At 44.8% G+C, this 13446-nt stretch overlaps 6 protein-coding genes across 8 annotated transcripts in view; 3 read left to right on the top strand and 3 right to left on the bottom strand.

The window, feature by feature from the left end:
- LOC6591546 overlaps positions 1–3525 on the top strand; it is a 39724-nt gene extending 36199 nt beyond the window's left edge. For 2 of the 3 annotated variants that reach the window (XM_002017154.2, XM_026995369.1), the window contains 3 exons: positions 242–1210; positions 1266–1570; positions 1638–3525. In XM_002017154.2, the coding sequence (XP_002017190.1) occupies positions 325–1210; positions 1266–1570; positions 1638–3092 (2646 nt within the window). In that variant the 5' untranslated portion in view covers positions 242–324 and the 3' untranslated portion in view covers positions 3093–3525. The remainder of the gene's footprint in view (positions 1–241; positions 1211–1265; positions 1571–1637) is intronic. The other variant, XM_026995370.1, reaches the window with a different exon arrangement.
- A 71-nt stretch (positions 3526–3596) lies between these two features.
- LOC6591545 (gamma-interferon-inducible lysosomal thiol reductase) lies at positions 3597–4712 on the bottom strand. Its single transcript, XM_002017153.2, has 4 exons — positions 4486–4712; positions 4127–4417; positions 3892–4029; positions 3597–3791 (listed from the first exon to the last, which is right to left on the bottom strand). Exons 1-4 carry the CDS (start codon positions 4597–4599, stop codon positions 3681–3683), a joined length of 654 nt encoding a protein of 217 aa, XP_002017189.1. The 5' UTR covers positions 4600–4712; the 3' UTR covers positions 3597–3680.
- Positions 4713–5222: 510 nt separating this feature from the next.
- On the bottom strand, positions 5223–6100 carry LOC113567449 (GILT-like protein 1). Its single transcript, XM_026995379.1, has 4 exons — positions 6034–6100; positions 5843–5974; positions 5470–5766; positions 5223–5411 (listed from the first exon to the last, which is right to left on the bottom strand). The coding sequence occupies exons 2-4, from the start codon at positions 5963–5965 to the stop codon at positions 5295–5297; spliced, it is 537 nt and encodes a 178-aa protein (XP_026851180.1). The 5' UTR covers positions 5966–5974; positions 6034–6100; the 3' UTR covers positions 5223–5294.
- A 1040-nt stretch (positions 6101–7140) lies between these two features.
- Positions 7141–8519, top strand: LOC6591544 (zinc finger protein 664). Its single transcript, XM_002017152.2, has 2 exons — positions 7141–7729; positions 7801–8519. The coding sequence occupies exons 1-2, from the start codon at positions 7170–7172 to the stop codon at positions 8438–8440; spliced, it is 1200 nt and encodes a 399-aa protein (XP_002017188.1). The 5' UTR covers positions 7141–7169; the 3' UTR covers positions 8441–8519.
- Positions 8520–8864: 345 nt separating this feature from the next.
- LOC6591543 (ras-related GTP-binding protein A) lies at positions 8865–10277 on the top strand. The gene is made up of 4 exons (XM_002017151.2): positions 8865–8890; positions 8954–9053; positions 9116–9500; positions 9560–10277. The coding sequence occupies exons 1-4, from the start codon at positions 8879–8881 to the stop codon at positions 9996–9998; spliced, it is 936 nt and encodes a 311-aa protein (XP_002017187.1). The 5' UTR covers positions 8865–8878; the 3' UTR covers positions 9999–10277.
- Positions 10278–10330: 53 nt separating this feature from the next.
- Positions 10331–12366, bottom strand: LOC6591542 (beta carbonic anhydrase 1). Its single transcript, XM_002017150.2, has 4 exons — positions 12098–12366; positions 11104–11188; positions 10845–11032; positions 10331–10779 (listed from the first exon to the last, which is right to left on the bottom strand). The coding sequence occupies exons 1-4, from the start codon at positions 12188–12190 to the stop codon at positions 10378–10380; spliced, it is 768 nt and encodes a 255-aa protein (XP_002017186.1). The 5' UTR covers positions 12191–12366; the 3' UTR covers positions 10331–10377.
- Positions 12367–13446: the final 1080 nt, after the last annotated feature.

The following is a 13446-nucleotide window of genomic DNA, read 5'->3' as shown; positions in this document are numbered from 1 at the left end:
ATATGAATTAATAAATAAATTAATAAGTTAATTTAAAAAAAAATTTTTAATTTAAAAATTAATTTTCTTTTCCATATATCAATTAAGATGTGATTCTGATTTTAATAATAATAAATAATTATTTTATTTTGAATAGTTTTTTATTTTATAAAATAAAAATCTTATAATTCCTTTCCTAAATTTCACTTTTGAAAAATTCGAATTATATTAAACATATACTATTTCTTCTATTGCCTTTCAGATCTATCTAATTTTAACATGTTGGTGGATACAAACGGATTTTGATCCGAATAAAATATAGTTACAACAACAACCAAAATCATAATGGAGAACAGCAACAGAAACTCAACAATGGAACCCCCCGCAACGGAGACGGTCGGCTCTGATGAGGTGGACTTTATTGTGGCACCGCACAACAATAACAATGAGTACGAGGATCTGAGGAGCGTCAGTCAAGCGGTGATTAACACCAAAGCAACACTAACAATCGCACCAACAATCACACCAACAACAATTACACCAAACAACGAACCAAATGTTGCCAACAGCAACACCAACAGCAACACCAACACCAACACTAACAACACACTGAAGAAGTCCAAGGAAAGGCGCACACTGTTCCACTTTGGCAGCAGCAGCAGCAAAAAATCAAAGGAGGAGACCAAGGCCAAGGAGTCCAGGGCCAGCCTACCACCCACACCCACACCAATGCCACTAGTTCCCATTGGAACACCGCCGCGACAGCACAAGTTCGTGAAGAGCAACAGCCTGGCCCGATTGCTGGGCAACACCTACAATGCCAAGAAGTTCGAGAAGCAGGAGCAAAAGCGCCTCGAGGGGTGCAAATTCAACACGTACAGTGGCCGACGGGGCCGGGCAGGACCCTATCTGGAGCGCTTCAAGCGGGTGTCCAAAGAGGATGGCGACATCGCCGGCGGGGGGGACAACGAGACAGTGAGGGTCACAAATGTGGTTACCCTCACGACGGACTCGCGGGATCTGCAGTATGGCAGCCGGCAGGAGCACGTGGGCCGCCAGAGCAGCAGTAACCAGGAGCAGCAGGATCAGATGAGCAGCTCGAAGGCCATGCGCACGCTGACCCGCAGCCTGGGCAAGTTGTGGAAGCGCACACACAGCGTGGATATCAGCACACCCGATCCGGAGTTCAAGGTGTCGTACCTGGGCAACGTGCTAACTGGATGGGCCAAAGGTGAGTACTCCTCCCGATCCGCTTACGAGTCCCGGAGCTAATTTTGTTCCTCCAGCAGGTGAGGGTTGCGTGGAGAAGCAACTGAATACGCTGTGGCGCAACTACACGCAGCACACGAAGCCGGATGTGATTATGCGACTGAAGGTGTGTGCCTCTGGGCTGAAGGCCACCACACGCCAGCACGGACTCACCGAGTACTGGGCCCATAGGATTACCTACTGCTGTGCCCCAAAGAACTATCCGCGCGTCTTCTGCTGGATCTACCGCCACGAGGGCAGGAAGCTGAAGCACGAGCTTCGCTGCCATGCGGTGCTCTGCAGCAAGGAGAAGATAGCCCAGGATATATGCGATACTTTGCGGGTGAGTCATCCATACTGCTCTTCGAATTAAACCCTTACTCATCCTTGATCTTCTTCGAATCTTGCAGGAGAACCTGGAGAGCGCTTTGCGTGAATTTAAGCGAGAGAAAATTCTTAAGCAAAACGCTCGTCTCAGCCTGGCCAACGCTGTCTACGACAATCCGAGCCTGCCGCGCCGCAAAATCATGCTGAGCGTGGGCGGCAACAACTATCGACCGCCGCTGGAGCGCTCCAAGTCGGCGCCCAAGCTGATGGCCATCGAGGAGGCCATTGGCGAGGAGGAGGGCGACGAGATCGAGGACACCAACGAGCCGGAGATGCGGGCCTGCTGTCAGCGCGACTCCTTGTACCCGGCCATGACTCTGGGACGGCGTCGCTGCCGTCGCGGCCACTCGATACGACGCACTGGAAAGATCCAAGTCCCTTGCTGTTCCCATCAGCAGGAGCTGGAATCGCCCAGGGAGGAGGCCAACATCATTTGCCCAGCGGCCATCAACGATGGCTCCGACTCGGACGACTTTGAGAAGCTGCTGAAGTTCGACACGACATTGAGCAACGAGCTGTTGCCGTACTTTGACATGCAGCTCCACAAGACCAGCAGCCAGAGCATGGTCAGCCTCAGCGAGCTCAAGGTCGATGAGGAGGAGGATGGAGAGCCGCTGAGTCTGCTGCCCACCATCAATAGCGATCCCAGCGCCGATCCCCAGGCTGACTACGACACGGAAGATCACGATGTGCCTGCCATGCGTCGCAGTGGAGTCTGCAGCGATGGCGAGGAGGACTTTTTGGACGATGCGGATGATCACTATTTCCGCCATGCAGCGATGCTGACAATGCTGCATCGCAGCTCCATGCGGAAGCTGCGGGCCAGCGATCAGGCCAGCCTTCAGTATCGCCATCAGGCCCAGTCCTCCATATCCTCCAATGCATCCAGCTCGACGACGGCGAGCACCTCGGCGGCGGCTGGCACGGGATCCGGGGCACAGCAGGGCCTTGTCGGGCCGGACAGTGATGAGGGTTCGATATCCAGCGGCTGCGAGACGGCCAGCACAGTCACAAACGCAAATCACGAGGAGTACATCAAGAGGGGTCAGGACCAGGGACCGGAGTTGGAGCAGGCGCAGGTGCTAGAGCAGATGATGATCTACCAAAGACTGGAGCAGCAGCTGCGCAACAACAGCGATGCCACCAACTACAGCAGTTCCAGCAGCATCACGCTGAAGCGGAGCGACGACTCCACTAGCGATGACCTGGATATGGCCGACAAGCCGGCCGGCAGGAATAACCAGAACATGCCGGACGATGGCTCTGATAGCGACGAAAGCGGCTACGTGGAGTTTCAGGAGAAGGAGCGCATTGTCCAGGCCAGCAACGAGCCACCACACATGGCCATGTCCCTGGTGAAGGTCGCCGTTAAGCCGCAGATACCACCAAAGCCGGCTCCACGCCGTTCGCTCAGTCTGAACGCGAAGGCAGCCACAGCTGCAACAGGAGCCGGCAAGGCTTCGGGCACGGCGGTCTAAGGTGGACTCCCCCACGTCCCCGCCCCAGAGAGAGAGAGAGAGAGAGAGAGAGGAAGGGAGAGAGAATGCTTTAACACAAAGGAAACCCGTTTACAAATTGTTATTTCTGCGCACCCGTCAGCAACCATAGCAAATACAAATACAATACAAAAAGTGCGAGAAATTTAATTCCTAGTTGTAGTCTATTATCCATTATCACCTAGCAAGTAGCGGATAAGTCATTTGTTGTTGGTTCATCGTCCGAGGAAGACCTAACGATATTATACATACGAGTATATATTTGATCCTTACCCAATTCGCATCCCATCATCGAAATTAATGAATTTATATTGTAAATATTACTAGAAGCCATAGGCACCAATTTATTACACGATTGGATTGTAATTGATGAACTGTATCTTATGTACCCATATAAATTATTGTCTGAAAAGTCTGTGTCCGTTGTTTCAATATGTGTGTCCCCTAAGTAAGATGTTCTTGTTTAAGACGGGCGGCCGAGAGAACCAGTTTCTGAATATTTAATTTCATTCCAAAGTTGTGGCAGTTTTACATTGCATTGTATGTACATTTACTAGACTGGACTGGGCTTCACTGGCAGAGTGGGGAGCCGCTGGGCAGCAAGTTTTGTTGACGCAACAAATGGCATACCGTGCCGCGGAAATCGCGAAGCGAATGGTCCTGCAGCTGCTGATTGAATACCTGTTGCAAGTGGAAAACGAAATCGAAACGAAAACGAGAAACCAGTTAAATGCTCCATTCGATTACGATGGCCGGCCGATCGGAGATTGAGAGTACTTACGCCATTGTAGACAATGGTGGGAATGAAGCTCGGCTGATATGATTTGGTCACCAGCTCCGCTTGCAGCTGCAGCTTGGTGCCAGTCTCGCTGTCTGCGCAATGGTCCACGTCGGTGAGGAGACCAGCCTCGCTGGCACACTGTGGTCGTTGGGACATTGGGACATTGGGATATGTAAATGGCTTGTTAATCATTTGGGCAAACACACTGGGCTGCGGCTTTCACCATCGCACATACCTGATCAGCGCGAGAAGAATCCAAGGCGAACATCTGGCAGACAACGAATTTCACTTGAGCCGACTGATTGGCGGTGCTGCTGATGACACAACTCTGGACACGGTTGCCCTCGCACTCGGCGGGTCCATGCTGGCAGTGGAAGATGGCGCCGCCCTGCTCGGACCGGGACTTGCCGAACGGCACCAACTGGATGTCCATGTACTGTTGCAGCTCCTCGTGGACGGGTCCCAGTTGGTGCATGAAATTCCTGCTATCCGGACAAAGGGACTCGTACAGCAACGTGATGTGCAGCTAAGGAGATGGATGAGAAATCAATGTTTGCATGGGAGTTTCAGAGGTAATAGCATCGAGAGCAGAACCTTATCCGCCTGACGTTTATCGCGTGGCTTTTCCTCCAGTTCAGCCCAGCAGCTAACGGCCAGCATGAGCCCTAGCAGGAAACTCATGCTCAAGGCAGTGGGAAATTTTAGCATGTTGGGCAAATATTTTGAGCTATATCAGCGAAAATCGATTGGCCTTCGATGGGTTCCGTTCGAGAATGACCGTTTATTTGTTCGTGCGCGCGGTGGTTGCCTTCAGGTGAATGCCAAGCCCAGCCCAATATTATGCGACCGTCGAATTCGATTTTAGTTAAACAACTGAGCGCAGTTTTGTCACATTTGGTGCTTATTTTCGGCCAGCACCAGAAGCCGGACCAGACAACAGCAGAGCATGTTCGGTGGGTGTCTCTCTTCAGCATTCTCGCTGGCAAGCCGGTTTCTTGAGTCAGCTTATTTCGTTCGAGCAGATACTATATTCCCTTATTCACACCTTAAGCTAACAATGGGACTATGGTAAACAGTTTTAAGACCTGTTTTAGCACACGATAAACCGTATTCTGTAAATCCCCTTTTGCTGTATATCGAGACCGTTACACCAAGACTATAATCGATAACCTCTCACCTGCTTCAATTGAAAAAGACTCTGCTCGCACAATTTTCGCAGCAACGACTGGTGGTACCTGATGCCTTGCCATATGAAAAATATCAATATGACCGTTAAAATTATATTCACGCGGACACCTCCCATGTTCAGAAGAATAAAAAACGTTTGCAACTAAAGAGCCTTGAAACTTTACAGATGTGTATATCAATATTTCAATATTGCACGGCTACCGTGAAAATACAATTTAATGCTTATTTTTAAAACAGTATGTTGGCTCTTCGATTCCAGTTTCCACTATGGCCCTGCATATACTCTTTTTGAGTTTATCAGTGGCCTCATCTTGTAGACTTTCATCGAAATCCTTGAAAAAATTGTTGAAACATTATAAAAACTATATTCTCAATGATGATAGTACCTACATCATTGTATATTATGGCCGGAATTTGATCGAACTCGTACATGTTGGTGATTCTCTCGGATTGTTTCTGATATGTCCTCGACCGGCCATTTCGACCCATACATTCAGTAATATACCTCTTGATGGCCGATGATTTGATGCATTTTGTATCTATCTTAGTTACCAATTTTCTGTTTGTTATCTGACAAGTGACGTAGCTCAATTTTTCTAATTGGGTCATGTCGGTATGAAGAGCACAATCCTGAATTCTATTTCCCTTACATTCTTTAGGACCATGTTGGCAAACTGTTCCTCCATGCTGGTGGGAAGAGAGAGAGAGAGAGAGAGAGAGAGATCTTTTCAAATATTGTTCATAAACAATAGTGTTCACTTACCGAAGCTTTGCCGTAGGGAACCAACTGGAGGTCAATGTATCCATTTAACTTTTTGAAAACAGGTAACAAACTTGTCAAATAATCTACAGAATCCACACACAAAACCTCGTACAGAACGGTCATTTTTAGGCGCTATGGGGATAACGGTAGCTTGTTAATATTAATCACAGAACCTACAATATAAGCAACACCTTTTGATCCTGTTCACATCCATGTGGCAAGACATGGCAAACCAGCAGCAAAAATATTAGCTGGGACATGTTTCACGGTTCATGTTTCAATGGCAACAAACAGTGATAAGGAAAATGTATAATTTTTAATTCAATTGGATTCGATTCAAATCTGAAGCGTAACGCGCGCTTTATAGTGCTTACAAAATATCTATTCATTGATATATATATTGACGTCGAAATTGAATTTAATGTTTATTTAGTGAATATTACTTACGGTATATCGGTATAATAATATTTTCCGTGGAATATATATATGTTTAACTGTATGGCTATTAGCTTAACTAAAGTTGTTAACTTCTTTGAATAGAGGGGGGGTCAAGTGGGTTAATACAAGGAATGAGCCCGCGGTCCAGGGTGACCATTTACGTATTTTTAATACTTTTCGGTATAATTTGAGGTCAAAATTGAACCGACGGTATAGGTATAGAATAGGCCAGTTAAGTAGAAAATTGATTCATCAATCGCATAAGGCTATGTGGGCAAAGCTAAATGGTCTATTTAGCTGGTAATATTCGATGGAAGATCAAAATTGAGGAATATGAATAATTCGTCGGTATATTTTCAAAATAATACCGTATATTTCGTTATTTATTTGAATCGGGTATGAATCGCTAATAACCGGTTCACAACAATGAGTCCCATTCCATGTACTTGGATATCGACTTAGGGTGCACAAGCATTATGTCTTCAAATTCCAGGAACATTGCAACTGTTTTTTTTTTTGTTGAACTATTTTGTTTAAGCGTTTTTTTAGTCAAAATGCAATAAAAGCAAATGTTTAAAAAAAACTAATCGCTTGGAAAATAGATTCATTAATAAGATAAAATGATGTGGACATAGCTAAATGTTCTATATAGTTTGTAATAATCCACGGAATATCAAAAACGAGGAATAGGTAAAATATATCTTGAAATCGTCAGTATATTTTCGGTATATTTTTAAAATGACACGGTATATTTCTGAGGGTCGGACGGTATATTTTATCGCTGCCGCGGTCACACTGATCAAAAAATATCAACAAACAAAATTATAGCTTTTACGGCCCTCTTTTTCAATGTTTAAAGGCAATAAGTAACGTGGTTTGTGCCAAAAGGATGGACGAACTATGTCGAATTTGCAGGTCGCATTCCGTGACTTTATTCGGCATATTTGACGAGCGCGAGCGTCGCCAATGGGAGGGGGAAATGGAACCGATTCTCGCCGACATGGTAATGGCATGTGCCGACGTAAAGATCGAACCCGGGGATGAGCTTCCCCAAAACATATGCATGTCCTGTATCCTCAATGCCCAAAGCTCGTATCGCTTCAAGCGAAGATGTGAAAGGAGTCACGAGGAATTTTATCTGGCGATTCAAACGCAATCCCATCAGGAATTACTGAGTATCAAGATGGAACCCATGCTGGATACGATAGAGTTCGAGGAAGAAAGTTTCATTGTTGAAGATATGTTTGACGCTGAAACGGAAGTCAAGCTGAAGCTGGAGAAGCCAATAGTTGAACAGAAATCTCCAAAAATAGAAGTTGAAGAGAAAAGACAGAAAAGACTGACCTCTGGAGCCCGCAAGCAGCTACAGGAAACTAACAAAGAGGCTTTTAAGTGCGACCTCTGCATCAAGCAGTTCCAGCGTAAAAGAAATCTTGATGAACATATGAAGTGAGTTTAATTTCAGAATTGATTCATGAATTGATTGATTCATGATTCAGAGTATCTGTTTTCCTCCACAGAATTCACACTAGGTCCCACATTTGCCAAACTTGCGAACAGCGTTTCCTATTTAAGACGGATCTTGACGTACACATGACTGTCCACAAGAGCAAACGACCATATCAATGCCCCCTATGCATGAAGAGCTTTGCCACAAGCCAAAATAGAACCAACCATAAATGCCTGCTGGAGGAGGATCGCCCCTTCAAATGCACTCACTGCCCGCAAACTTTTGTCCATAACTACTATCTCAAGGAGCACATGCTCAGCCACACCGAGGAGGAATCTAATAAGCCTGGCACCGGCCCACACAAGTGCACGCACTGCGAGGTTGGATTCCACAACAAGACTGCACTAAAAGTCCACACTCTCTCTCACACTGGCGAAAGACCGCACACCTGCGCCTTCTGTGCATCTTCATTCCGCTCCAAACAGACTCTAAAAATCCACATTCGCATACATACGGGGGAAAAGCCCTACAAATGTCCCGAATGCCAACACGCCTTTGCCGATAACAAAAATCTCTGCAAGCACCGAAGACGCCACACAGACGACCGACCCTACAAGTGTCCCCATTGCGTGATGGCCTTCAGGGAGAAGCATCATATGAAACGGCATGTGCTGCGAAAGCATCGTACCAGTGAGAATGATCAGGAGTGATTAAAAAATGAATTCAGTGAATATTGTTGAACATGATACAGATCAGATGAAATTTGATTTTTGAATTTATAAGTTGTTACGAAGCTTTGTTTTCTTTGGGGGAAGGCCCGCTAGCCAGTCATCGTTTGCAGTTTTTTATTGTCGGTTACTTTTGTTTTTTGAATTGGTCCGAGATGTCCAATTAGTTGGTATATTGTGCGACCTGAGGTCTTGGGAAGTACATAGCCCTGGGATGTGTAACAAAAGAAGTGCGCAATTTAAAAATGTACCGCCTTACAAGAACTAGTGTGTTTTCTTTTTTTTTAGCAAATTGTGGTACTACGGTCACACTGGTCACTGTTATCGTCATCGGTGAGTGACATATGTGCTCCCACCCCCCGCCCTTCTATTTGTTTTTATTGTTGATTTGAAGTGAGAATTGAAAATATTAAAATCAAAATGAAGAAAAAGGTAATGTACTTGAGGGTAAACTGATCCTGGCTTTGTATTAAATGCACGTTTGACTCGAATCAGGTGCTGCTGATGGGGAAGAGCGGCTCTGGCAAGACCAGCATGCGTTCCATTATCTTTGCCAACTATATAGCCCGTGATACGACACGCCTTGGAGCAACAAGTGAGTAATATGTGTATATATTCCGATTCACAGTCTATAACTATAGTACCCGACAATTGCAGTTGATGTGGAGCACTCACATGTGAAGTTTCTTGGCAATCTGGTCCTTAATCTGTGGGACTGTGGCGGCCAGGAAGGCTTTATGAAACAGTACATTGCGCAGCAGCGTGACAACATATTCCGCAATGTAGAGGTACTCATCTATGTCTTCGATGTGGAGAGCCAGGAGATGGAGCGCGATGTCCACTACTATCAGAGCTGCCTGGAGGCGTTGCTGCAGAATTCGCCGGAGGCGTTAATCTTTTGTCTTGTCCATAAGATGGACCTGGTGCCCGAAGAGCACCGCGAGGGTGTGTTCAAAGAGCGCGAAGAGGACCTCATACGCTTGTCGAGGCCGGGAAATGTGACCTGCTTCCGTACCAGCATCTGGGACGAAACATTGTACAAGTCGGTGGCGAATGAGATTTCACAAAAACGACTTTTATTCACCCTCTAAATCATTGCAGAGCCTGGTCTTCCATTGTAACCATGCTGATACCCAATGTGGCCGCCCTGAAGAACTCTGTAACGCATTTTGCCAATGTGATTGAGGCGGACGAGGTGTTGCTCTTCGAGAAGGCAACCTTTCTGGTCATATCCTATTTTCAGAGCAAAAAGAATCGTGACTCGCATCGATTTGAGAAGGTCTCGAACATCATCAAACAGTTCAAGTTGAGCTGCTCCAAGCTGGGCGCCAAATTCCAGTCGATGGAGGTGCGAAACAGCGCCTTTGCCGCCTTCATCGACACTTTCACGAGCAACACCTACGTCATGGTGGTCATGTCTGATCCCACTCTGCCCTCGGAGGCCACGCTCGTCAACATACGGAATGCTCGCAAGCACTTTGAAGAGCTAGAGAACCCGAATAACAGTGCCATGAACCACCATAGCCACAAGTACCATTGATGACGCCGCGCTGATTCGTTGTTTTCTGTTTCCCCGTGCCTGCTCTGCCTGTTTATTCTGTTTCAAAAGACAATGCCCCACTGTCTGTTGTTGTGCACACATCGAAGCGCCCAGGGTGCCGCCCCCTCCCCGAAAAGTCTTGCTGCTTCCCTTACTGATTAATATAAATATAGCCATCTCCTTCGTTGATTTTTCTTAGATTTGTAAGTTTGAACCTTTGTAGGCCGTAAGTTTATATACACAAAAATTACACACTTATAAATATACATACAAAAGAAACCTAACAATTAGTCATTTGTAAATGCAGTACGCAATATAAGGCCTAACTTTTTGTTGCACATATCACAGATAATCCAGAAAATCCATATGTATATCTGGCCTACGAGTAGAACCTTCGAACCTCAGCGGACAGACGATCCACGCTGTCCTCGTCAACGGCTATGAACTGCTTGGCTCCGCGACTAAAGTAGTAGATGTCTCCCGTATAGATATCGAACCAAAGCGCGTGTATATGGAGATCATGTGACTCCAGGCGCGCCTTAAGGAAGCCATACGAGGCAATGTTCGACATCTGCTGAAGCGTATTGATTTGGGAAAGCTTATCCTCAATGGCGAACTTTTTCTCCGAGTCTATGTAGGCCACGAAACGACGAAGGGGCGTTTCGGAAGAGAAAAATATGGGATCTTTCATTCCAGCATCGTGCCATTCCTGAAATTTCTCCAGACTGGTGTTGGCATGCGTGCAGAGCCATGAACGCAGCGGAGAGAGTCGTCGATTTAACTAGATTTGGGGGCAGGACAAATTCAGTTAAAAGGTTCATACTTGAAAGCTAACACAATCTGTACCTTGGAAGCAAACTCCGGATCCCTTAGCTGGTACAACAGATTCATGGCCTTACAATCACTGTGTCCGCATACAATGATGTGCCGGATATCGTTCACCACACAACCCAGCTCCAGGGCTGCCGGCTCGCAGCTGAAGTACTCATCCTGAAAGTGCTGGGCATGGGGTATCAGATTTCCCGCATTCCTCACTTATCCGTGGGAAACAAACAGTATGTTAGTACATTATTAACATATAGAGGTATACAAGTATATAACATACCCACAAACATATCGCCCACGTGAGTGTCCGTATATCTGGTGGGAATCATTCTACTGTCCATGCAGGTGAAAAACACGGCCTTGGGCTGGTAGATAAAACATATCAGGAGTTAGCACAAATATCGGTACGTGCGTAGTGAAATATATTTAAAGGAAAATCAAAACCATTTGTGCTCTAGTTATGACACACTTGGCAGATAGCCAAAGTGTCCACCAGAGGGGCCGGTTCAAGGCTGTTCACCAGAGAATTTCAAAATCATTGGAAAACTATTGACAGGGAATATAACATATGTATGGGAGGGGAATTATGTATTTATAGTGTTATTGTTCTAGTAGTAAAAATACAAATAATGCCAACTAAAACGTAGATAAAGAACGATCTTATCGTGTTCGTGTTCCTGAAACATAAACTAAAGCCTTTATGGACTGGGAAGGAATGTTCAATCAGTTTTGATCGTAGTGTTATTTCTGATAAATATTAACTAAAGTTAACAATCATAGGGTATTTTCGTTTCGTGCTTAAAAACAATGATTCGCCACATTTCCAATTAGAACAGAAACAAAATTAATTTATACATTAGCAGGGCCGCCAATGCACGAACTCAAACCCCAAAAGAAACGAAAACAATCACTTAAGTATATAAAAATAAAACGTAAAAAACGTAATAATAAAAAGAGTGGGGTAGGGGCTGGACAACGACAACCAACCGGTTCGTAGAGAGCCTTAAATGTTTGTTTACCAAAAATAAAGCTACAACAAAACGGTGAGTCGAGAGACTCTAGTATGTACTAGAGAGGGTAGAGAGGCAGACTGTCTGACAAGCCAGACAAATATGTGATAATAGGCCTGCACAAGGCAAAAGCATGTTCTGGGGCCTCTCTATTTAACAATTTATGTGAATGCTCAATGTCAAATTGAGCTAAGTTATTTCCTAATTTCACGCACACGGGTATAGGTTCTAGTTCTAATCTTGACCTACAAACTTTTGCCTCACCTCTGGATTATCGCGCACTTTCTGGAACTCTTTGACCATTTGCTCGCGCGTCGTATTACGATACCGCATCACACCTCTCAGAATGCGCTCCATTCTTGGAAACGTTTGATATTGTCTTTAATCGAATGATAAGCTCCTATGATTTTACTACACGCACTTCACCCTTCGAATTGATTTTTGTTTGATGGGTATATACAATATACAGCAGCTCTCGTAATAATCACGCACACACGCCGCGTTCTCATCCAACAGTAACAAAATGAGCGGATGGAGCTCCGTTGACGGGCAGTGGAGCATTTGAAATGGAATTGTTGCTTCCGAAACACGCGACGCATACCCCAGCAGCTGTTGCTGTTTCTCGCTGAGAGCGCCAAAACCGTTGGGGCTTCGAGAGCTTTACAAAGAGAGAGCGTAGGAACGAGTACAAAAATGTCTAATGGGGATGAGTGTGATACCATTGTAGTTTTTATTGGACTGGAGTCGATTTAATACCTTTGTGAAACCTTTGCTAATCGAATTAGATTTAATTATATATCCATCAAATATTCCATTCATTAAAAAGAGCTATTTTTATACATGCAAACAGCTCTTCTCTTTTTTTACTGGGCTGCTTTAAGAGAAGAGAGTCAATTTGTTTGCACGAGAGAAGTTGTCATTAATATTGCTCCCCCAAAAGCTAAGACACTCCTAAATATAATATTTACTCATTAAATATTGTTTCAGGGAGAATTGTGGGCAAATTAATCGCTTAATGAAATTTCGCAGGGCAAACGACTCTGCTCTGGCAAATTCCCGACAGACAACCAACCATATTCTAGTTTCAATGGCAGACAAGCGCTTATCAGTCCTGAGCAGGGGAAACGGAGGAATCGAAGCAGCCAGATGATTTTATTGATTACATTCATACTATATTATAGCGCTCGGAAGTTTTTATTGTTTTTTTATTGAACATGGAAATTTTTTTTATGATTTTATTGACATTAATGACATACGCGGATATAGAGTAATATTAGAATAGGTTTATGGCAGTCATACGGATTAATATACACTGAATTTATGCATATTCCTTGTAGCGCCAGTAGGGATAGATCCAATATATCGTTTTTTTTAAGCCCAGACTAGGGGTTGGAGCTCTACGAAGGCGGGAAGCCCTCCAAACAAACCCGTGGCTGGAAACCATTCTAAATATTTAAAGCTTTCTATTATACTAAGTGGGACTTTTTGGTTGATATTAATTTATAATTCAAACTATAACGTAATACATCAAGTATTAGAGTTCTTATTGAATACGTCAGAACAATAAAAATCTTTAGCAGCAGTGAACGGTTAACATCCTGTTCCAGTTGAAA

Source organism: Drosophila persimilis, unplaced genomic scaffold (genome assembly GCF_003286085.1).
Source record: "Drosophila persimilis strain 14011-0111.01,24,50 unplaced genomic scaffold, DperRS2 tig00000000-arrow-pilon, whole genome shotgun sequence".
In the NCBI taxonomy this organism is placed as follows: domain Eukaryota; kingdom Metazoa; phylum Arthropoda; class Insecta; order Diptera; family Drosophilidae; genus Drosophila; species Drosophila persimilis.
The sequence above is the reverse complement of the archived record's forward strand: the minus strand, read 5'-3'. Positions and strand labels throughout refer to the sequence as shown.